The following is a 25,841-nucleotide window of genomic DNA, read 5'->3' as shown; positions in this document are numbered from 1 at the left end:
CCGTTTCAGCTGGTTTCCCATAATATTCTGCAATTCGTTCCTTATGAGACTGAATTTCATCATCGTGTCGCTGGAGAATATGGAGGAACCGAACGCCAATCCAGGATAATCGGCGCATCTCTTTCTTCTGCTGGCCTCTCTCTCGGCCTGTACCTCTGCCCTCTCGCTGGGACATCTTAGCTTGGCGAGTTCAACGAGCTCGGGATCCTCCTCGACGTTCGTCGACTCGTCGTCGGAGTTCCCGTCACCGCGAGCCCTCGCGACCGCGTGCTCGGGCTCCGGCGATGTTCCTTTGCTTCTCGATTCGATAAACTCATCCACGGATGTTCCCTTCCCACGTGGTCCCGTCTGAGACCCGTCCAACGGTTCGATGTCGAAGCTGTCACAGCTCTCGTAGTAGCTGTCATGGTATTCGTTTTTCTCACGCACGGACTGCTCGTGTCGTTCGTCGAGAACGTCCAGGCTACACTGCGCGAGCCTTCGTCGGACGTTCTCCTCTCTGTCATCGTTCTCGAGATCGTTTTTGACCGTGTCACTGTCCTCTTTCGACGTTACGTCGTTTTTCGCGGACACGGTCGCCGTCGGATCGCGTAGCCACCTCGCGCCGACGATCGTGGCTCGTGTCACCGCGGGCGAGCATTCCGTATCGATGACATTGCTCTTTTCGTCGAGCCTCGGTGACGTTGTCGCCGACGGTGTCTCGTTATTGGCGATCGACGTATCCTTAATAACGCCAGCAGGGCCACACTGCGCGGGTCCTCTGCTGGAGGCGTCGAGACGTCGGCGCGTAGCGTGTCGCGGATGATGCTGATGACCGCGACGTCTCGTGGTCGACGTAAGAGCTGGCTCCATACTACGTTATCCAACTGTCAAACCCTCTCCTAACCCCTACGTTCCACTATTTTTTTTTTATTTTTTTTTTTTTAACGTGCTACACGCACCACCGTTGTTACCACCGCACAAGGCACACCGCCATCTTGTCTGTCACTGTTCGTAACACGTTTCTCACCGCGCCACGCATACGTCCTTCTGTCCGCCTTTCTATGTGCACGCGCACGCACACACCGTGCCGTACAGAGGAACGCATGCACGAGAGGAGAGACACGTTGGTCTCCGCTCTCCGCACCGTCCTGCTCTGATTTCTATCTTGCTTTCACTCTCTCTGTCTCCGTCTATTGCTCTATGCGCGATCCAGGTTACCCCCTCCGTGACCACCCACGACACGATAACGAAGTCTGCCGAGCGTCGCCGAACTGACGAGGCGGCGGCCACGCGTACTAACCCTCGACTGGTCGCTCACTTCGCGGGGAACCTACACTTTCGGTGCTGAGCGCATGCGCACGATCGCCGCGACATCTCGCGATCGGTAAACGTCAGAACGACGTCGGTAACGACGCAATGATTGATAAGGGGTTCGTGTTCGTACGCAATCAATTTGAGAATATTTTGGTAATATACTGTTTGGAACAACCGTAATCGATTGTTCCAATCGTGTACAATGGATCTAGATGGGCATATTTTTATAGATAACGAATGGAAATAGAGTATGACGATTTATTTGAACACTTATCGAGATAAGCTTTTATTTGTTCAACGCGAAACAGAATTTTATATTATAATTCAGATAGCAATTTTTATCGAAGATATAGGGGACCAAAAGTCGTTTAGTTTTTGATTAAGTAGTTGAAACTATAGATTCAAGGAGAAATTTGAGGTGTAAATTTTGTTCGACGTTTTTAATAATTGTTGATACGTTATCGACGGTTGATCTTAACAAAGTTTGTAATAAAAATGTATATGATTGGCACTTACGTTCTGCAGAGCTTTGTCCTTCTCTTCCAATTTAGCATTGACCTGCATAAGGGCTTCCTGAGTTTGATCGAGTTCATTTTCGATGGTCTGGATCTTCTTTTGTAGAGCACGAGCCTCCTCCTCAGCCTTCGCACAAAGAAATATTCCATATCAGAAAATATTGACAATTATAAATCAATAAAATCGCTGCTTCGAAAAGGCGTTTCGATAGAGAATGTATAGAAGTTCCGAAAGCGTTTTCAAACAATGTTACAAATTACAGCCGCGAAATTTCCAAATCTACAATTAAATTATCTGTATGGTTGCCAATTCTATATTGCATTTTTATCATCGCACGATTACTACATCGCTATTTGCGTCCTCTTCGCGAGGATATAAACAGACAATTTCGGTTCTTTGAAATACGAATATCGAGTTACTTTTCCATATTTATGTCGCCACAAGTGGACCTTCTTTACCTACGGGACTTCCCCATCGGTCATTTTCAATTAAAAGTTCTTTACATAAGCAAAAATCTTGCGAATGCTTATCAATTTTATTGCTTATATCGATGTTTCGATCCATAGTCTGGAGTTATTTCGAAGAATCGCTTCAAACCAGGGATCCAAACGTAAACGGAAGCTTGTGTTTTAGTCCAAACATATTCATAGCTTCAAATATTTACCTTTTCGGCTCTTGCGTTCGCGTCACGGGCCTGCTGTTCGCAGAGCAACGCGCGATCCATCGCGTTGTCCTTCTCCAGCTTCATTCCCTGCATCTTCTTCTTGATCGCGTCCATGGCGGCGGTTTTGTTTGTTCACTCGGTCACGAGAAAAGAAAAGGTATCTACAACAGGCAACGACGACCCATCATTACACGAGCATCCTCAACCCTTTTGGAAAACCTGCCCCTGGGGAAGTTGCATTAGACTCTTGCGTTCAGATTGGTCCAAGGGAGAACTTATTTACTCGTCGAAATCGTTTAAACCATGGACCCTCGTTAAAAATTCGTCCCTGAACGACATCCGCTGATTTCTAGCATCGTTCCAGTGGGCTATCTGTTTACTGCCACTTAAACAGTTGTGACACGGTTCGTTGGCCCGAGTATAGGAGGGTTAGTTATTTCAAGTTCGAAATCCCCTAAAAATGTTGCGTCAGGGATTGCAGGCTCGATAGTCTGGATATTCTATTTTACGAATGAATATACAATTGGCTTAACTCTGACAGCAGGATGTTTCAACGACCCCAGTGACTACTGCACGTTCCCATGCGCCTGTCCCCGTTGATAAATTGTACTTTTTAATTTTCACCGGGTTCGTTGGTCGTCCTCCACGGATCGATTCCCAAGAAAGTCAGTCAGGTTCGCGCGTCTAATCCCACCGAGTGACTTTAACGACCGTGAGACAATATCGCGGTCGCAATTAACGGCAACCCGTCTTCGTTATATTTCCTCTTTCTCTCTTTCCGCGTCGTGTTTCCTAGCGGCGAAATAATTGCCGTGGAAATTCTGGGATCGCTGCGAGATTCGTGCATTCGTTCGGGAGATGGGCACCACGCATCGAAGTATAATTAGCGAACGCGACCGGATATCCTATTTATAGAGGCAGGTTCTTGCTCAAGAAGGCCCGGGCTCTGTACCGTGTCCATGTATATATATAATAGCTTAACTACAGGTGAGAAATCTTGGGGATTCCATGTGCCAAAATGAGGGAATCAGGACTAGAAAACCACTAAATTCTGAACAAATACTTTTCCCTCAAATAAAAGCGAATTACTCGAATAATATATTTGTAGTTTAATTTTCTTCAAAATTTAGTTCTCTTTACGATTTGTTCGAAATAAATTTCGTCTTTATCCTCTCGTATGTAGAAAAAAGAGCGGATGCAGTATTTTTGCGCGTAACGTCAGCGATTAATAATTCGATGCTCAAACGCAACGTCGTCCTAATTTGGCACGTTGAATAAACGATTGTCCACTCGTCGATGAACGGGCTGTACGTATAAAATGAAACGTCTTGGCGCGTCCTTCCTCCTCTAGTGACGTCAGCCGCTCAGGTATGCGATCCTCCAGGACGAACCGAGCGAAACGAGAGGATCCTTCGCGGCACCGTTCGCATTTTATGCGCTCGTTTCTCTCTCCGCGGCGAAACCGATGCGTCGCGAAATAGGGACCAAGCACGGGGAGGAACGGGTTAATTTTCTTCGCAGAAACATTCCTGGCGTCGCTTCCTCGCGGATGCCCTCACCGACCGGGAATTTTCAATGTTCCTTCTCCTTTTTTCATACGGTCGGCTACGCAAGGTCGTAGCGACGTTTAAAATTTGGACAAAGTCGAATTCATAATTTTATTACGCGAGTGGAATTCTTCGACTAACAGCGAACAAACAACAGTGGCGTAACTAGCAACTCTAGAACTTTAACAATTTATAAAATATTCTTTCGAAAGGAAATCGACCCATTTTTTATTCTTAATTCTATAATTGTCAAATAAATTGTGATATCGTTAATGCTATATCGGGGTCGTTATAAATTTAACAGAAGTAAGTAAAAGTGGATTCAGATGGTCGACGAAAATCATTTCGTGGATGTGAAATTATTATCAAACTGTGTACCGAGTGATACAGTTTTCAATTTTACAGTCTACTTACAATCAGGGCATAAACAAGCCACGTGGAAATTCTTAATATATTATAGTGTGTCAAATCGTTAACTAAATATAAGTAAAATTCTGTTATCCTTCCATTCGGGTGAAGTAACTTTAATTCTCGAAAATTTCACGCTTTCGTATTCCGTCACTCGGAATAATCTCGATTTTTGATAAACGGGATTCTAGTACATTTACGAGCGAAAAATCTGCCCTGGAGAATGCGTTAACACGCCACGAAGTAGACATTTCGCACGGTACGGAAAAGTGTGACACTCGAAAGTAGGATTTAGTTATTTTATAGAAACTTTTTCTCATCTAAAATTCCGTTGAAGCTTTCGCAGAAAGATTCGTCAATGTTCGTTGCATCTACGCTATTGCACGGATCCCTGCATCCGCGTCATTGGCATCCATGACAGCGAACGTGCACGATTCCAAGCTCGCTGGTAATCAGAGATGCCGGGTAAGCATCGAACGAAAGGAAAACGGGGTTCCAATGGGTTCGGAGAAACGGAAATCCTTGAGTCGATCTACCCGAGAACCGATTTAATAACTCATTCACCATTTGATAAAATTTGAGTCCAACACTTCGATAGTACTAAATTAAAAAACCCCCAACGAACCCCTTTAAAAGTCACAAATTTTTTAAAACATACATTGGTTTTGTTCGTTGTAAATACAATATTACTCTAAAAAGAAGTTTAAAAATTCTATTGAATAATTAAATATGTAGGATACAGATGATATTGCAATAATAATAAAAATTGTCTTAGATTGGACGAAACGTCAAAATTTTTGATACGATATGTATTGAATTAACTTAACTTTATATTACTCGATTGTTGGCAGAGTTTGAGGATACAATAGAAAAAATTTTTTATAGAATTAATTATATATCTATTGAGAGTAAATAATTAATATACTACTATACAATTTAACGATAAATATTCTAGAAATTAATTATATCTCCTTGCACATATTACCGCCATTGCAATCTGGGTCGATTCTTAAATTCCTTCGAGTTTCGAAGTATGTCCTAATTTTTTTCGATTCTGCTTAGCCAGCAAAGAAAACTTGTGATGCAAATTAAGCAACCCTGTTTACCACGTAATAGTATTTTACACAAACTGTTAACTAACCTTACTTTCTTGTCAATTCTACTGTACGTACAGTTACGTTTATAATTAACTCATTTTCTTTTAACCTTCCATGTTGGACACTATAAATTTTTCTGCTTAAAGTCATACGTTAAAATTCTGGTATCATTTATTATAATTGTTGTTCGTTTCGAAATTTAATTTTCGTATTTCTGAAAATGGCCCCAAATTGGAGCACCGAAACGTTAACTTTCATATTATATTAATTAAAATTCCTATTAAGTTCTTTTCGCATCTTAAAAACGTATGGGTAAAAATGGGGTCGATCGTATAAATAACTTGGACCGGAATTTGTAAGACGAATCCGAAGCTTCAGGGAAACGGAATCTCGGTGAGCGCATACCAAAGTCAAAATGGCGTTTCTCTATTTTTCATACTCGAATCCCGACAGCCATAGAAGTTTAAGCGCGAACACTCGGCAGTGCGTTCGAAAATGGCGTTAGTTAAAAAAAAAAAAAGAAAACATAAGCAGCACTCGCCAGATCCCAAAGACGAACGTATCAGCGGAGAGGGTTATTTTTATACGGGCAGAGGAGAGGGTGGAATCGTCGCTAGCCGCCTGCCGTCGAACCTTTTCGGGTTACGCGGAGCACAGCTTCGTTACTCCATCTGGATTGGTATCTTGTTACGCTCGATGGAAGATTTCCGCCATTCGATCCACAGATTCGCACCAGAATCGCGTTAAATCGGCTTTAGAGACGCTATGTTTCGTTTCGAAGAGAATGACGCGTCAATTATGGGACGAGACGATACTGCAGGGAGAAAGAAAGTTCAATCAGAAGCAGGAAAGATTAGATCTGGGTTAAGGGGAACGTGGTTGCAAGTAGAATAAGCGTTGAATAAATTTTCGAGTTGTCGCGAGTCTGAAACGTTCTGTTTACAATGTGGACAGTCTCAATTTTTCGATGTAAAATAATAAAATTTGTGATTACTGTCGAGTCTCATCTTCCTTCCTTCCTACAATAGAACGTGGACAGTATCGAGTAATTTTTGTTGCCATATATTTTATAAAGACTGATAAAAACATACGACCTAATTCGTAATTTCTACCAGGTTCAATCTCTCTTTCTTCTTACAATAGAATACCATCAGTGTCGAATAATTTTTTGGTAGCTAAGACGTCAAGAGCCCCAGATTTCATCTTTCTTCTTACGAAGACAGACTAAAACGTCTACCACAATAAAATTCTCAATTCCCACCAGGTCTAATCTTTTTTCTCTTGTCACAATAGAATATCAACAGTATCGAATAATTTTCGAGTAACTAAGACATCAGTTACTCTTGGTTTCATCTTTATTCCTACGAAGACAGACTAAAACGTCTACCACAATAAAATTCTCAATTCCCATCAGGTCTAATCTTTCCTTCTTCCTACAATAGAATCTGTACTATCGAGTAGTTTTTGCGCAATTGAGGGCATCACGTCGCCCAAGACGTATGACCCAATTAGAAAAGCAATTCCTACCAAGGCTCATCTTTCCTTCTCCCTGCAATACATCAAATCTCCAACTTCCATGAAACTTTCTCGAACCCACCACAGTGGACTAGAAATTTAAGCATTTGTTCGTCCCGTTGCTGTGCAATACGTATAAATAGAACGGTCGCGGGTAATGAGACACTATCTATTCTAGGGTCTCCTCATCGCTCTGATTGCACCCGACTTCTCTAATTGTTTATACAGAATTCAACGACCGTTCGCATTCCTTCTTTCTCTTATCAGCTCGCGACGAAAGGAGATCTGGACAACGTTGGTCTCGCCGGTTACGCGTGAACGCCTGAAATATTTTCGTGAGTCACACTTTTCTGGCGATATCGGCGCGCCCGCGTACCGATCCACGGTGCCCATACATCGCGCGTGACGATGGTTTTGCGTTTGTACCGAGAAAATTACCGGTCGAAATTGCGGTCAATTTGGAGAGCAGAAACATTCACGTTGCAACCGGCCGGAACAGAATGCAAAGAACGATCTATTAATAGGGGGCTAGCCGTGCAATCCCCCGGAAGAACTTTCTTCGTACCTAAGCGACCTGATCGGCTAGGTACCTAGAAATTAGGTTACTCGATCAGCATCTTTCGGCATAGCTCGACAAGTCATAGACTCTTTCGAATCGTACTGGAAGATGTTAGCCTCCGTGTCTCATCCCTGACACTCACTCATCCGGTAGCCGCTACTTAGGGGCTCTTATTAAACTTGTCGAGCTATACGTTCGATATCTCCGTCACTTTCGTCGCGAGTAATACCACCGTTCTTCACCGTCACTTTCCTTCACTCACTGTTCGAACCTCGCGGTCCTCGGGAGGGCACAGGGCCCCCTCTTTAACGGATGATAAAAATGCACATGGTTACTCACGGGGCAAGTACTCAGGTTCGTTCGTTGTCCGGGATGCGTCTGACTCGCAGGCAAAGTCTCGACTGGTCGCTGAAAGCCGCGGCTTCGCCGTTGCGCGGCTCCCACCTTTTCTCGCGGGCTTCTCTCTTCGTGATCGTAAAAGACGACGATGACGTCGCGTGAGGACGCGGTGCATGCCCCCTACCACCGCGCACCTAGACCCCCGGCGCGGCTTTTTCTACGTACGGGCCTGTGAAAACGTACACCGCGGAATGTATCTTTAGAATCGGCGACGCAGAGTCGCCCGATCTCTATTTCAAAGTCCTGGAGAGGACCAACGCGGAATGGAAAACCCGCGGAGACTATTGGGGTTGTATAGTCATGGTCCACCTTCCGCTGGGTCATTCTTACGCGGTGGATAGCGTTTTTACTCTCTTCAGATTCGGTTCCTCCCTATCTATTCATTGTCCTTATTTTAACACGTTGAATTACACGCCATTTCTTTTCATGTATATTCTCAACATTTGCTCGAATCGTAGCGTGAAATATAGAAACTGTATTCGAATCGTTGTCTGCTCGTTTCGAGTTAACTCAAAATTCACTATACGAGTACAAATTTTTTATATAAAGAATAAAGTAATGACCGCCTGAACATTCATGAGTATCGAACAAATAAAATAAAAACGTTATTTTCGTCGAAATTATTATGAGTTCTTCTATTGTCTAGATTGTTACTTGACCTTTGTTACATTTACCGAAGGGGGCATTGGAAGTATATTTAAAAAGGTACAATCCTTGTTTGGGGCTACAGTATCCCCATTATCAAACACAAGAGGAAATGAGAAAGAAAGTAAAATTACAGAACCATTTCTGACCAGACGTTATGTTTTCGGTAAAGAATTTTTTTCTCGAAAGTGTGTAGGATTTCGGGGGTATGTGTATTCATAAAAAATGATTGTAATTGACCCCCGCAACCGAAAATAATTTTTCCAGAACGATTTCAAATTTTTTATTTTCGCCGAAAAATTTAAGCACCCTCTGTCGATTTTTCTTAAAAATTTGTTTTTGGTTTACAAAATACTTTTTAGAATCATCTTATACACTAAGTTGATTTTAAGTATATAGACAATTTGTTACCAAACGTTTGAGGAATAGAAACCGAGAGGAATAACGTTTTCTTTTTCCAATAAAAAAATTGAAGGCCTCCTGGATAGTAACACCCGTACGAATTAAAAACAGACACAATAATGAAACGAAAGAGAAATTTATTTGAGTCCGCGAACGCGCCTCTCAGCGCGTATAATTAATTTGAGAGAAGTGAAACCTTTTTAAGGAATAAGAAAAAAATTGATCAAGATAGCCGGGGATCAAGATTACGCAGAATTAAGCATTCACCGAGAGAGTTAACGTGCTCGAGGTATCAAATTGAAGGTGCTGCAATTCGATAGAGAAAGTGAAAACTTTCCTACGTCACAGAAAAAAGAACCATGGGATATTATACTCCCGATTCCTTGATCTAGTTTCCGGATCTGTGGGCATCGAGTAAAGTCAAAGTCGCCCAGATCGTTGCAAGATTGCCATACTCTCCGGGGACGATCTTAAATATATTTAATTCTATCGTCGTTGAGAAAAATAAACGTAAGAATACCGGTGAAAGGAAGATTTGCAATCAGCAGAATCTAAAAAATATTTAAATCGATGATTCACAGAGAAATCGCAGCGAATAATGGACACCCAGATCCTTCGAACGATTGACCATAATCAGAAATGAACAAAATTCTTGTTGAGATGAAAATCTCGTATGAAAGGGATGCCATGTTCTATCTGTTATTTGTTAAATAAATAGAGTGTATCGTTTAAGATACCGTTCTTGTTTTGAACAAAATTTGGTCATTAAAAAGTATTAAAATTGTACATCCATACTTCTCGATACTATAAATAATTTATAAACATACGATTGCAACGATTTTATTAATTTTGTCACTGTTGCAATTGCGATGTATATAAATATTGATATAGTATTATAAGTTGATACGGATGTACTTTTTCGCACGACTCGTATTCCCATAACCTAAAAAAAAACTATTATAACTAAACAAGTGATCTTTATAACTGTTCACTCGAATAAACATCGCTGATAAATCAGATTACAGTGTCCTTATTCGTTATGTATTATCCGAATAAAATTTTTCCCATCTATGCCCGCGACCCGGATGTAGAGAAAAGCTGAAATAGATCGACGAAGATGGCGGATCTGCGTGTCCAGCAGGAGAGTCCTAATATTAGGCAGAAGTAATTCTGGCATTGGGGTTATAGGCACCTCCACCCGATCTCCTTGAGTCAACTCGTGTCATGGTCAATTCGCAATGAGTCGGACAACGCTTTTAGCCTCGTCGGTTGCGCAATTCTTTCAAGATTTATCGAATAATTCGACCACTTTCCAAATCACGACACTCCCGAGGCATAAAGCCCAACCGCCATCGAATTCCTTCCAGCGAATTTTACGCTGGAGGCCTTGAAACGAGAGCTACCTTTGGGAACTTATAAAAGGAAAAACCTATTCAGCAGAATTAATAAAAATTTGTTAATCTAAAATATGTAACAGTTTTACTTGATTGTAAATATTTAAATTTAATGAATCTAATCCAGAACGAACCTCAATGTTTATTGAATTTAATATGTGGAAATCCAGGGTGGTTGGACGAATGGATACTCAACTACATTGAAAGATTTGAGACTCTTTAGATAATTTAGTTTATCATTATTGTGTGACTATAGAGAATTTTTGAATCCATGGAGGACTGATTTACTCTATTATAGTAGATTTAATGTAAACAATAATGTAAAAAATTCTATATAGTCGACTAAATTATTCTTTCTTAATAAATTAAATAAAATCTGAATATGTATAACAAATGGAAAACTATTTCATAAAATTGATTGCTCATATGATAGAATAGAATTCACGAAATAGGATAGATAATTATTATAAAGAACGGCAAAACGAGTCTTTTCGACCCTTTTGGTAGATCAAGATCCGCTGGATCGTGTTCGTCCTCGTATCTGAAAGAGATTTTCGCGATTAATCACGGGATCTCAGAGATAAACACGATTCTGTCAGCAATGACGGTGTTTACGACAACCGTGAAAATTTCGCGCGGTAATTTGTCCGTATGAAATCCTTTGCGTAAGATCGGTCGTCACATCCCATGCATTCGTCGGTCCGATTCACTACCATAAATGGAAAAAGTAGGTAAGGGTCCCTGCGCAGCCTTGACTCATATACTGCCTGTTTAAGTACCGGCTGGTGTGCGTTTACAAACACGTTTTTTAAATACCGATCGCTGGCTAAAAGTCGATGAATATGATTCGTGCACTCGCTGCTATTAAAAGGAATCTAACTTTAAAAAAAAAACTCAGAAAAATAACATTACAAATTTTATGTTGCGCTTCACATTTAGAACTTCGATTTTGAGAAAGACTTTCTCATTTATAAACAGTGTTCATTAAGAGTTTGGGGAACGATTTCTATTTTAAAGGATTGGACCACCATTCCGTAAATTAATTTATACTTTCACGACGTTTTTTAAATGTCTAGGAATAAATCTAGAATATTTATTCGTTGTTTGTGGACAGAATTTGCCCAATTCTGTCGCTTAGAAATAGATTCCCAAGAATTCTGTAGTTTCGGAGTACGAAGGTAGTCTAATCCCTTAATAAAAATAAATCGTTTATATTGAAGGTAGTTATTTTGAAAATTTTAGTTTCGAAAGTGAAATGACTGCCTTGTGAATTAATATAAATAAAAGTTGTTACGTTATTTTTAATCTTCTTAGCGCCAGATGAAACAAAAGATTCTACCGGCTCAATTATCACCGCATTCACGCAATTAGCCAGACAGACATCCTTGAGGGAATAATTAAGATACTTATTAAATCTAAGTTCGTCTTTATGTCAACGTACGCGTATATATACGTACGTGTCCTTAGTTAGTACTTACCTTATGCAGGATATATTGCACCGACGAGGCCGGGGCACCTTCTGTCCTAATTCTACTTCATCGACATAAGCCTTTATAAGCAAGTTGAGTCACCTCCTCGTTAGCCCCTACTTTGTCATACAATTTCATTTCTTCGCTAGAATTCACGCGTATAAAGCAATAAGATCGATCCTCTCAGCATCCTTTTAATCGAAGGTGAACAACGATCAAGTTATTTGCACACTTCATTAACACTGAAACCTCGATCACACGTCAAAGAATCGAGAATTGAATACAAACGGGCTCAATTAACGATTAACCATTCGGTACAATATGGTGGAACTACATTTCCGTCGAATAATTCGTTTATCATTTTAATCCTTGAGCAAGAGCGTGGGAGTCTATCCTTCATAAAAGTTTGTTTTATTTCAATTAACAAAATTAAATACAGTACAAAATCTCATGTTTATTGGTCTTTTAGACGATACTCTAATAAATAACACTAATTTTCAGTGATGGTATATCTAGTTGATAAATAATTGACTATTTTACTATTAAAACTAAGCACAGGTTTGTCCACTCAACATATGGAATATTTGAAGAAAATACACAATTTTAATTTTCATTATTACGAATATTCAGAATTTATTCTTGTATTTTTGAACTCGAAACCTAAATGCATCACTTTTTATTCAAAATTTAAAAAAAAAAAAAGTTTGCCAAGTCACGAAAGTCTAACTATAAAGCGCTCTTACCCGAGGATTAGCCACGGAGATCGAAAGTGTCCACCGTTTGCATTCGATTCGCAAGCTACCCTTGATCACAGATTAAAATCATGCGTGTTCAGTGCATGATAGGGTGCACCACGATTCTCGAAAGTTCATGCTCGACTCACCTCTGCACACCGGGGTGACTGGAACAACCTAAAACGGGCAAAAAATGATCGTACAATGATCGAACAGTTATTATATCTTCGCAAACTTTATTGTTACAACGATTATTGCCAGCAAGATCTACCACGGCGAGATCTTTCGACGGACAAACCCGCGAAGGCAGAGTCTCCAACGGAGGACGCGTCCGCCGTCCTCGCGTTAAATAAATAGAACGCAACAATAATTTATTTCCACCATTTACATTGTACGCCGCCAGCGATCGTGTACGCGCAAAATGAGGTATCGAGACGAGACAATACGCCGTCGCGAGGAAAATGCAGGAATGCGCACGATCGCGGGTCCTATATGTATATGTATATGTAAATGCATCCAACGTACATACGATAGGTCCGACATTTATATGTGTACATATTTATATATATATATATGTATATATATATTTTTCTTTTTATACATGCAAACATCTTTTAGTAAATATATACAGTTGTGTGCAAGCGATTTGCTGGGAACGTCGCGAAGCGCTTGAAAGTAATCAGGCGCGTCGAGTTCCCCTGTGCAAATCGACGCCGGTCGACGTCACCGATATTCCGTTCGTCTCGATGAGCAATGGCAATACGTAATATTGCGAACCACATCGATCATTTCGCGCGAAAACGAAAAACCAAACGGAACTTTTAATTCCTAATGGCAGCGTCCGAGACATTACATCCGTTTCAAACGGCATCGAACTCTTCACAACCCGAGAAAAATGTGCACAGACCGTTTAATAAAACGTGGACGTAACCTCGAAGTTTACATCCAGAATGGAAAGACGACAAGTGTTTCGTTTTCGAATTTTAGACGGTTCTCCGGTGTACGCGCAGTAGAACCTCGATTATTGACGAAAAACTGGGTCCGAGCATCGCGTATTGATCGAAATTCGTGAAATAATCTAGGCACAGATATAAAAAGTTGTAACTGTTACTAATTATAGTATTACAAGCATGTCAAACAGGTGGTTTGCTTGAATTTTTTATTGTAAATACTATTGTTCGCTGAGAGGCATTGATTTTTTAATAGTACGTTGATAATTTTGCATCGTTTGGATAGTATTCTGATGTGAAAATTACGTTTTGTCTAAACTAACAATAAGAGAGACTGTCTTAAAATATATTTCAATCAATTTTAAAAACTGCAAGTTTCTTAACCCTATTTTTGATTGCTAGATAAAATAAAAAATACACTAGTATTATTATGCGAGAAAGAAATAAAAAATAATGTTGTTTAAGACTAACAAATTTTTGTATGTATCTATAACTTCCTATAAATAAATCGAGCTTATTTAAAATATTTTGTACTGTTTTAAAATATTTGAAAGATCTGTCTTCTTGCAACCAAATCAGAACTATCATGTTTCGTGTAGAGATTTTAATTACATAGCTGTCAAACCACTTGAGTCAACGGTAAGGATTGAAAAAATATTTATCCAGATACAAATTTCGAATAACAAATAAAAAATAAACTGTTGGTCTTATTGGTTATATATCATTTGAATTAAATTTTGCACATACGACTAGAAGGATTTATTTGCAAGTATTCCTAACGCAGGTTGATCAAATAGCGAGGGAATACTGTATTTTCTTCTCCAACTATACTCCTCTTCATTTTTTAGTATAAAAAATCAGTTTTTTACACATTAATCGAGATTCTACTGTATTTGTTCTATCTTTCGAAATTACGTCTACATTTTACAAAACGTTCTGAGCTCGCGCTTTATTTTGAAACGAAAAGTCGAATATGAAGATCACTATAGAAATTCGTTAAACTATAAGGAATGAAACGATTAATTTTACGTATCAATTTACCTGTTTCGTTGGTACCTCAGGGTATCTTCGACCTAGTTGAAACGTTTCATGAAATTAATTCGATATTCGTAAATTTACTTAAGCAGTAACGAAGAATTAAATTCTTCTAGCAAGCATTTCGCGAGCCATGATACTTAATCAAAATTAATAATCAATTTGGTTCACTCTTATCGCGAATAGATTTTCGAAGAATGCTTTTAATTTCTAATATCATGCAATTTTCGAAATATCTGCCTCTGGACGAGTAAATGCAAAAAAACTTTTTAATCGTGTATCTACGACACGAACGTTGCTTTTCGTTTAATGTAATTACTTTTTTTTAAATGAATATCAAACGAAAAATAATTGGGCACGTCGATACGTTTTTATAAATACTCCAATTTGAGATTCCACAATAAGTTAATATCTTCCCAAGGAGCATGAAATCGAGATACTCTACGCACAACTAGGAGGCAGAGAGAATGAACGCAGGCAATCCAAAATGATGGATTCAAAAATCATGCCCTCATTCTGTGTACACTTGAGCCAGAATATGAGTCCTGCACGGACCTGGGCAAATTTTATTTAAAAAGGATGTAAGAAATAACTGTTTAAAATGATATTTCAGTTTTTCATTTCCTGTGACGTTATTTGGAAGTAACTAAAGTATTGAATAAATCTATTTATAAAAAATAAAAAACAAACGTAGGTCATACAAGCATTGTAATAGAATTTTTTTAAAATAAAATCAAGCAAAATTGCTACTAATTTTAATGAAGTTACTTCGTTATTAGAAGTAATGGATGCATCAAATGAAGTTTGATATATGTTATTTCCAATCACATTTCGTTATTTTATTATTTTAGACAGAGAAATATTATTTTCGAAGTTATTTCGTGCAATAAAACAACGCGTTTAAAAGATCCAAATGACATTGCGATTTGAAATAGCATTTTAAAAGTGCCCAATTTCTGGTCCTGTGAGGCAAACTGAAAATTCTTGGCGGTGCACGGCAAAAAATGATTAGCAAAATAAATAATTAAATTGTCTAATATCGGCTCGAGACGCTGGGACCGTTCTTTGCGATCAATTTCAAGTCGAAAGTGAACCAACCCGAGAAGATGATGGATGTTAGAAAATTTCTTGGTCTCGGTCCGATCTCTTATTTGCTAATATAAAATGTTCCGAAATTATCCTTTGTAATTCTTTTTCTTAGCGAAAAGATATTTTACTTATATTATTTTTAAATACTTATTCTATACATTTTGATGTACACCAGTTTCAGGTAATTTATAATTACGATAGCAATTATTTTCTATTATCGACTATTCTTTTACTTGTAACCATACTCGGTATGATTTTTTAGTATTTTTATAAAATAGTCATGAAATCAAGCTGAATTATATTTTTTCCATTTTGCAAATTCACTACACTGAAAACAAATTTTGAAATTTTTCGTGTCACGAAAAACTGGCTTCGATCGAATATTTTCGGAACATTTTATAAATATGTTTTGAGACGTTCTCACTTATGCCTACATAGTGAACTTACATCGAGGTCCTAATGCATTTTCACGGTAATTCCGGAGGGGAAGGGTTTTCTAAATGTGCCAACTGCAAGGGTTCACAGGCTCCGTACATACAAAATTTTTTGATTCTTTTGTTTTGTCTTTTTTTTTTTGTACACGACTATCTTCGTTTCGCTTGACTACAGGTGGGTCTGAAATGGGTGCAAATAAAGAAACCAGGATAAGAAAAAAAATCGTCGGTGAAAAAGAAAGTAAAAATAAAGTGCGCCGAGGGTGGAGAGGGTTACGTTCGAGGATCGATCGATCGATCGTCGTGAATTGGGATGCACGCGCACACAAGAAGCTCACACGAACGAAAAATAAAACGTTATTCCCAATAGAACATTAACAGAAATAATTAATTTGCGTTCCGGTCGATTCGAGCAACTCCCACGATCTAAATTTATTTTTATCAGATGTGAAAAACGTAGGAATATTTTTACAAGTTTGTGTAGTGACATCTTGAAATGTAAGTATTTAATAAAAAATTGCTAGAGTTGTATAAATTGTAATTAACATATAATAGAAGATACATTATATATAATAAAACAGTTTAAATATTTTTACAATTATTTTATGCACTCCAAAAAAATATATTTATTATATTTAGCCTGAATTTGTCTCATATGGTAGATACAATGTACTCTGACAATTTTTAATCGAATGTTCTACCAGTAGCTTTCAAGCTGTCACGCCACGACAGACACAAATTTCCATTCACCTTCTATGCTTTTAATTCATAATAATTTTTACCATACTCTTCAGTCTCTCCAAAAAAATTGCTCTCTTCGATCGGAATATAAATAGATTTCCACAGTCCACAAGCACTACTCAATTTTGACAACAGAAACAATCATAAGAATAATAGTAACTGCTTTATTTAAATAATATCAATAATCATGGGTGATAGTAATTAATCATAATGATAATGGTAGTAATCGTAGTATTATGTATTGCCGAAAATCTCGGTTAAGCGAGTGCTGTCGTTAACAGCACGGTCGAACGATCGCTCGCGGTTTTGGCGATTGTTGGTTGATCGGTTACTCGATTAAATGGCAACGTGTAGCTTTATTTGTTTCGTTACACGACTATTCTGTCGGACAGACATGGACCAGGTGCCGCGACAATTCGACGGATTCGTCTGTCGAATGCAACTAAAATAGAAAAAGAAAATTCCACGCCCACCGAACGACAAAAATAGCATCGAAAGGTCTTCGGTTCCACCGAACAATATCGAACGCTCGAAAACCGTGGAATATCGCGTCCAGCAAACCTGATCCAATCGTGTCCTCTGTTCTCCCGGCTTTTCTAACCCTTTAACCGCGTCAGTTGCTTTTAGAGAGCGTTACAATATTAAGGGTTGAATATAAAACATCTGTCGAGTACTCGAAACTAAAATATCGGTTTCGTTGGCGCAACGAATCTGTTATTTTCGCAGAAGCAGACCACGTTCGGTTAAAGGGTTAATTAATAAAGCTTGCAACCCCAACTTGTGCATGCACTTCGTACCGAATTTATTCAATGGCACGTTGGTTCCATGTTTTCCCTCCGTCGAGCAGAAATCTGCTGTTTCGAAGTTCCACAAGGTTGATACTTTTAGACAATAACCCGTTTCAGGTAAAAGTAGGCACGAGTAAATTACGTCCGACGGATTTTTTAATTGAAATTATAATAGTTTCGTAACGTCACGTAAATGAATATATATATGTATATATATATATAATTCGATACGAATAAAAAAATGTAGTGACTACTGCTATAGTGTGTTATCGAGGTTCGTAGAGAGACCTTCGTCTTCCTTTTACTTTTTTCGCGGACATTTTGTTTCCTGCCCGAGCAAAAATAAATTTTAACCGTCAGGTTCGAATCGCCGCGGTCTAAAAATATTTTGGCAGCGCTAACGATGGGAAGAAACGTGTCAAAACGAAGCCCGCTTCTCTGTTATTTTCGGGTCGATTATCAATCGGTTGATCAAGGTCGCTTCCCCCCACTCCGCGAATAACATTAGAAACTTTTAATTCATTTTCATGTTCGTAAAAACGAATAAATAAGGAAATGATTTTTTTAAAGGTTCGGGAACCTATATTTGGCTGTTGGGGTTTATAAATCTTTTTTACAATTTCATACTGAATTGTAATGATGCATATTTCGATAAAAAATAATGTGCGATAAATATAAAATAATAGAGTGGGGGAATGCACCTGCGGTGAGCTTGAACGGCCAATTCATTTTGCTTCGACTAGTCAGCTCCTCAGCGATACTTTCCCAACTAATATTTACCCCTTTTCGATTTCCACTTTGCTTTTCGGAATATTTCCTCCCATCGACGCCATTACGGAGAGACTCCAAAATTACCGTCGTTTATAAAAGTGACTTTTAAAATTTATTTTCACCGCCCGTTTGCGGATCGTCCGCGTCGATGAGTATAATAGTTTTCGTTGGAACCTAAAGAATAAGCAGAGAGCCACGAAGACGAAGGAAACTCGCGAATAATCGCCAATTCCTTGGCACGTTTTGCACCGAGATTACGAAATGACGCGAAGAAGGTCGCTTCATTCAGCGAATATGCATCGTCTCCGTGAAACCGAAATCACATTCGTTTCCCTAATTTCCCATGGAAATGGGACTCGCGCGGAGACGACCGTAGTATTGCTTTGATATTTCCTCGACGAGAGGCGATTGTTTTTCCTTTTATTCGCTTTCGAACGATTATCGAAGACGCTTGTACGCGACGACGTCGATGCAACGAAAAGATTGTTAAGTCTTACGCAGTTAGTTAAGTAGACATTTAGACGCAAGGCTAATCTACACGAGAGGATTAAGATCGAAGTTTTGCGCCCGATCGTTCGTTCAAAGTCGTTAAACAGGCATCGTAGTTACGTTTTCTATCCAAGAGAGACGGAAGATTTTTAGAAAACGATTCTCTGGTAATAAGAAGCGTTGTCAAAATCGCTCGACTGCCAAAACAAACATGGAAAATTTTCTACGAGGTTGACGTTCGTAGTATTCACTTCTGCAGCGTCAAAATTCACGATTTTTTTTTTGGGAAACAATTTTTCTAACAAGCTGCGCGTCGAAATTACGCTAAAAAATATCATTTGCGAAGCGACAAGTATCGAAAGAGATGTCTTTCGACGTTCTCGCGCGATCACAGATCCTGCATACAATTCGAAATGTTATCTCCATTTATACAGAAAATATTGTCGATCCCAAGAGATTTGAAAAGTTCTATTTCTCGTGCTTACGGTTCCCGACGTTGAATGCTCAATGCTCTTTGCACGCTCCTCATGATCGACGCGTGGTTCGTACTGGCGCGTTTGAAACTCGTTCTCACTTGTCTGTACATCGAAAGGGATGTTCTTTGCTGCACAAGATCCTTCGCGTTGCTGCTCGTTCGTCTCTGAATCCGAGCACAAAAAGAAATCAGTTCTATCATTTTTGTTGGCCTCTGTGTCCCCTGAAACCCAATGTCCCTCGACCAATCGACGATTTTTTCGCGAATTCAAAATTAAATTTAAACGTATGCTCGACGATAACAAGTTGAAAAATTCCACTTTGGACCCAGGCTTTAATTTTTAATTTTTTGGTGACTTCTGTGCCCCCTGAAACCCAATTTCCCTCGACCAACGTACGTGACTTTTTCCACGAATGAAATTAATCTCACCCAAGATTGTGCATGGTTTCACTTGCAAGTTAATTTCAGTGATTGACAGAAATCGGAGTAGGGAAACACCAGAAAAAGGGACACACAAACGGAACAAAAATGATGAGAGAACACAAACTCTGATCGACAGGGGTTAATTACCGATGGAGGGTTAATTCGCGAGCGAAATTAATGGAAATCACACGAAACATAGAACGTGAAACATCGTACGCCGGTTTAACAACTTGTGAACAAACATCGACAAATATGAAGGTTGCAACAAAGAGAAGCGTAAAAAGCGACGGATCTTCGACTCGAGCGCCATTTTGAACAAAGACCATGGACGTAACGATTCGTTCTATGATTAAATTAATCTATAAAATCAAATCGAACGCCACAGTAGCTACAACAATTTTGTTCAAATATATATTTATTTGAACAATCCAAATCTATTTTATTATTGAAAGGAAACAAATTTCTTGTGAATGGTTTCAATATTTTTTTAAACCAGCTTGTCGAAGCTACTTCGGTGTTCGATATCATCTTATATCGCACGTTAGAGAGGGGGAAACATTCTAATTTCGATAAAAGATTGATGCTGAAAGGGTTTAAAATAACATAATTTGGGAGCAGTGCTTGAGATGACACTTGTGAATACTACATTTCTACCAAACAACATTCCAAATTATTATTATAGAATTAAATATTTTACAATGAATATACAGAAATTTAATTTATATTGATTTTTTAGGTTACATAATTTTTTCCAACTCTTTCGTAACTCTAGTTACGACGATAATCGTCTGGCGGCGCTGCACAGCTACTCAATATGGCCACCCATCCCCATATGCTCTACAATTATCGTTCAAATGATTGCACCAACGACAGCTGCATAAATTAATGTATGAAAAATCGTTACGTCCGTAGGTCTATTGTTTCTACAACGATTTATCGTGGCGATATTTCCTCGATCCCGATTTGTTTCGTCTTAATCCTCGTTGAACTCCTGCTCGGAGAACGTCCTACTCGCTCAAGCATTGAAATCACTCGCAAAACTCGAACGTACTTGCGATATGTTCGTTAAAAAAATATCACACTTTCAAGATAGCTAGTAAAGGCTGCCCCGTATAATGGCTACTATAACAATAATGATAATATATCGTACTCCAATGAGATTATCGCGATAACAAAGCTACGAATTCGTCAAGCTCCTTCCCGGTCTCTCGGCCGTTCTGATCTTCGATCGTTCGGTCGATTTAACCTTTGAAACTAAGAGACTAATACCGTTAAATCAGTGCTTTCCAAAATGGAGACCTTGCAAGACCAAGTAGGGCACGAGAAAAAAAATTTTTAACATAAAAAAAAAAAAAATGTAGAGAATTTAAACATCACTTTCTAATAATATTATACATCGATCATCGGAGCTTAACGACTGTAAGAGTATATTTTGCATTATTTTAAATTTACCATTTACCTCGGGCGCGGATATTCTCTTTTTTGTGTTTTTTTTTCTTTTTCTTTTTTTTGTTTGTTTAGAGACGCGCCTTCCAAAATGTTTGGAAACCACAGTTTTAAATATAACGATGGCTTATTGCTTCGTATCGAACCAGCGATTTTCGCGAAACGTATTCGACACAATTAGAATATTTTCTTTTCTCTTGCACGCTGGAGTTCAAAGCTGAATGGTCGTTGCAATGGATTTGTACCGCGATATTCTCGCAAATCTTTTTATGTACAGTTACCCTAGAAACGATTATCGGAATTTTCGAGACGGTTGACGTACGAAGGCTCGGTCCAAATAAAGTCTTACAACTCGCTCTGAGTTTCAATGGTTAGATCATCCATTACAAAAAAAAAAAAAAAAAAGAAAAGCATCGTTTTTATCCCCTTCGTTATCGTTATACGACGATTTTTCGACAACAGCGACAATATCGAACGAAATTCAGAGAGAGCGAAATAACACGACTAAAGAAAATTTCTTAGAGAAAGAATAATACGGGACTGATCACCGAGATGCGACTAGATTTTACCGTTCCTAAATATAATATATACCGACTGTGGAAAGCGTTTCTTTAAGGACAATATATCTATATATACGTATATGTACGTGTAATTGAACAACATTTTGGTTTTTCAAAACGTTCACGATAACTCTCACGCCTACTATTATGTTAGCAACGCGTTTACATATTTCTTTGCACTGCAACTAATGGAATCTTTCTCTCTCTTTCTCGCTTACTCTCTTTCTCTCTCTTTCACTCTTTCTTCCTATATATATATATAAATTTCTGGTTCATTCATATATATATGTATACATGGTAGCATCAGAATTCCGTCAATCATTCTCGTGTTTCGTATAATACAGTTTGCGCAGTTCTTGTATTTATAATATGCGTCGCGATGGCCAATGAGTTATTCGACGATTTTAAAATTAATTAAAATTTATTAAAAATATTTCGTAGCTTCCACGCCATTTTATTCTATTTAAAGCACCCAATAACAAGTCTTTTTAGCAAATATTAATAGTAAATGTGTTTCTTAGATGGATGGTGAAATGGAAAAATTCTTACGTGGTGCACGAACGAGTTACTAAAAATATACTTCATAATTTTGGATAGAATGTATTAAATGTACGAAGCATTATATGCAAATTTTCATCACTCTCTAAATTATTTAATTTCAAACAATTCAATATAAAAGGGTTACTATTACCTTCCAGGTTACTATTTTAATATTAATTACATTGCTCGGTATTTTCAAATATTCTGGTCATTTCGATTCCATTCAGAATCATTTTTCTCCAATTTTCCTAAACAAATGTATCAATGGTTTCTCTGAAACGATATTTCTAATAATTGCAATATCGATCTTAATACAACATTCGATTCTAGCGACGCTACGATTTCCATTCCTGTCGTAGAAATTTCGGTCAGCAAATTCATTGGCCATCCGAAAGTATACGGTATACACGTTTCGTTTATGTGTGTACATATGTATAAGTATATGTATAATTACGTACAGAAGACAGACAGAACGTGAAACACATATATAGGTACATGTACATGACCGGTGGCTATATTACCGTAATAAAAACGGGATTTAGGGTTGCATCCTAATTGGATCGTAAGTGATTATTTACATCTATTGCCATTCGCGAATGTATTTCCCTTCCCTTCGTGTATTAACGGCGTTCGTCCCTTATTGCGCGACCCTTGATAGCGTTTATAATTAACTGACACAACAAGAGGTAATTGTTAGTTACGATAAAGAGGTAATGAGTAGATAGTTTACGACGTTTCCACGCGGAGTTAAACCTGGATGATCCGTATAAGTTCGGTGATTCGATAACCATTATAATACAGCAAGATACACGGAAGAGAGAACATGGCTGAAAAGATGAGTTAATTCTAACGACGAAACGCGATTTTACTTCGGACAATGAAAATATTATCAAAAAAGAATTTAGATAAAAGATTTCATCAGAAATTGTAATTTAAATTGCACAAGCAAATTATTTTTCACATTCAACAAATAATAAATACTCGTTTGAACTGGAATATAAACTCGACTGGGAGTTGAAATATCTTACATTGTTGACAAAAGATAAGACTATCAATTTTTTTTTTGTTGGTTATAGGAGCTTCGAGTAAAATATATTTCAAGGAAAAATCCAATTCGTAATTCATTTTAAAAATTGTTGCGATCTGACGAACAATTTTACTATTAAACAGTATAAGTATAAAACCTGATACGTTCAAATTGGTATAAAAAATTCGAGCCTAAATCACACTCATTAAATTGTAAAATTAATAAATATCCATATATATAATAAATAATATTATATTTTAATTTATTTTGTAGTAATATTTATTAAAATATTTAACCTTATTAAATAACCTTATCAAATAATCGACTACCTACACGAAAGACAGAAAGATTAAAATGAAGTATGTATCAGATTTTGCCTTGAAACTTGTTTCATTTAATGCTACTACCAAAAAAAAAAAAGGAATTCATACTTTCGTGTGTATTCAACGATCTAAGATAAGAAAAATAAACTTATTAATGCCACTCTAAAACATCCTACGTTATGAAATCCACTAATTCAATGTTTTTGATAAAATTCGAAACACGTTTCGTTGTTACATTCAACATTGGCTTAATTCGAACCTTAAAGAGAAGAAACAGAATCCATTCGCATTCGTTTGCACCTATTTTTCTACGAAAATTGATTCGACATATAAAAAAAAATATATATATATATGATCAATCAATTTTCCACAAGGTGTTTGAATCCTGAACGAATTGTCGAGTATTATACAGTCCACTAATACTGTAGGCCGAGTTTTATATCACGATGCACAAGCGTCACGCTTCCTGGCCTTACCGGAAGCTTTCAAAATCGCCACTCCTTCGTCAAATCTTTCGCCTCAAAGTCGCGAAAAAGGCGTGCGCCTTGTTAGATAGCTTATCACGCGCGAATACATATAGAATTAATACCATATCTGAAATACCATAAATTGGATTAATACTCGATAAGCTCGCGAATCGTGACGAATTTCATCACCCGAGAATACACCGTCGTCTCGAACGAAATCGTTATTGTTTAAGTACAGAACATGGAATATACAATGTCGTGTCGTCTGGGACACGAAAATGCAAAAGAAGGAACGACTAAGTTTGATTGAGTATCTTCGACTACCGTGTACAGTAATCCCCGCTTTCAAGCCACAAATCTTACCCCGGATTCAAGAAACAGAATTTGTTCGCTGTGTTGTCTCTATTCGTTCAGTGATTCATCGTTGCCCGAAGAAAATTTCTATCGCAGGGACAAAGAAAAGTCATGGAAGGAATTTCCAACTCGTATTAGTCGGTTTTTAGTTAATTTTCGTTAGGATTGCGGCCAAGTATAAATAATTCCGTCCATGTTCTACTTATCGATGGTATCATAATTCCTCTTAATCCAAGATTGATCTCTCTTTCTCCTTAAAGTACTCACTTTCAACCGACAATTTTTACCCCGGATTCAAGTGACAGAATCCATTTACTATACTGCTTATATTTATTCAGCAATCCAGTAGTTCTTCATTGCCCTCAAAATGTTTACTGTAGGAGGAAAGAAAGGCAATTTTCTTAACTTGGAATCTTTCTTTGTCCCTGCCGCACCTAGCCCGCTTTCAAGCAAATTCTCGGTCCCGATTCAGCGCCTTGAAAGCGAGCACCACCGTATCGTTTCGTTCTATTTGTCTCGATTCGCGACAAGGTCTCCCTCGCCCATGTCCTTTCATTCGTGAACGTTATATTCTCTCGATTATGCGATTTCGTATTCCGTTCCGTTTTCGAAGATTCGTCGCTAGAACGGCGCAGGCCATCCACACGGCACGCTGCACACGAATCGACGGAGGTTAGAGGAGGGACGAGTTGTGCATTCACTCGCGCTGCAGTATCTCCTGATTTGTGGAAATAGAGAAAGCTTTCAGACGGATTGATCTCTTCGCACGGAGCGTTCCAAAGGATTTCTTGTTTCATTTCATTTCGTGTTCGTATTTTCTTCAAAGATTACTATCTCGCGAAATATTCGAGAACCATTTCTTTGACCTCCTGAATAAATATTAAGTTGTTCACTTTTGACGTAGACTGTCCTAATTTTTAGTTCGTCGATTTAGTTTTTCTTATTTTTGCGACTGGTTTACGCGTCTTCGGGCATACGCATGTCTGTACCGGAACGATCGCTTGAAATGCTTCTCTATAGTCCGAGAGTTCAAACCACAGTAATGATACTGGGTTAATATGGAATTATCTAAGAACATTTCGCGCGGACGTACGTACTCGACATTCTTTCGCGTGTTGCAAGACTCGTGTATATCACCACAAAAATGCACACCTTGGCGAAAACGAGAAATAACGCTGATGCGACGCATCACCGTTGCATACACTACGATGCAAGCATGCAGTAATTCGAGGATGCGTTCGACGTGTCGTAACGCTGGGATTTATCGTACGGGTCATTGCGTGG

At 38.4% G+C, this 25,841-nt stretch overlaps 2 protein-coding genes and 1 long non-coding RNA gene across 37 annotated transcripts in view; all 3 read right to left on the bottom strand.

The window, feature by feature from the left end:
• Tm1 (tropomyosin 1) overlaps window positions 1-8,100 on the bottom strand; it is a 51,808-nt gene extending 43,708 nt beyond the window's left edge. For 10 of the 22 annotated variants that reach the window (XM_076775578.1, XM_076775580.1, XM_076775581.1 and 7 more), the window contains exons 1-3: window positions 7,942-8,100; window positions 2,477-2,637; window positions 1,813-1,938 (exon numbers count right to left, since the gene is read on the bottom strand). In XM_076775578.1, coding sequence (XP_076631693.1) covers window positions 1,813-1,938; window positions 2,477-2,590 — 240 coding nt within the window. In that variant the 5' untranslated portion in view covers window positions 2,591-2,637; window positions 7,942-8,100. Of the gene's footprint in view, window positions 1,450-1,812; window positions 1,939-2,476; window positions 2,638-7,941 lie in introns of those variants that run through there. The other 12 variants (XM_076775570.1, XM_076775572.1, XM_076775569.1 and 9 more) reach the window with 8 other exon arrangements.
• A 2,744-nt stretch (window positions 8,101-10,844) lies between these two features.
• LOC143346911 (uncharacterized) lies at window positions 10,845-12,218 on the bottom strand. The gene is made up of 3 exons (XR_013080526.1): window positions 11,921-12,218; window positions 11,737-11,826; window positions 10,845-11,151 (listed from the first exon to the last, which is right to left on the bottom strand). It is a non-coding gene; the product is annotated as an uncharacterized LOC143346911 (long non-coding RNA).
• Window positions 12,219-12,844: 626 nt separating this feature from the next.
• The window catches only part of Pip5k59b (Phosphatidylinositol 4-phosphate 5-kinase 59B), a 43,514-nt gene continuing 30,517 nt past the window's right edge, over window positions 12,845-25,841 (bottom strand). For 11 of the 14 annotated variants that reach the window (XM_076775551.1, XM_076775552.1, XM_076775549.1 and 8 more), the window contains one exon: window positions 17,039-19,582. In XM_076775551.1, the coding sequence (XP_076631666.1) occupies window positions 19,424-19,582 (159 nt within the window). In that variant the 3' untranslated portion in view covers window positions 17,039-19,423. Of the gene's footprint in view, window positions 16,335-17,038; window positions 19,583-19,831; window positions 25,276-25,841 lie in introns of those variants that run through there. The other 3 variants (XM_076775563.1, XM_076775557.1, XM_076775558.1) reach the window with 2 other exon arrangements.

The sequence above is a fragment of the Colletes latitarsis genome, chromosome 10 (assembly GCF_051014445.1).
Source record: "Colletes latitarsis isolate SP2378_abdomen chromosome 10, iyColLati1, whole genome shotgun sequence".
NCBI classification, from domain to species: Eukaryota; Metazoa; Arthropoda; class Insecta; order Hymenoptera; family Colletidae; genus Colletes; species Colletes latitarsis.
The sequence above is the reverse complement of the archived record's forward strand: the minus strand, read 5'-3'. Positions and strand labels throughout refer to the sequence as shown.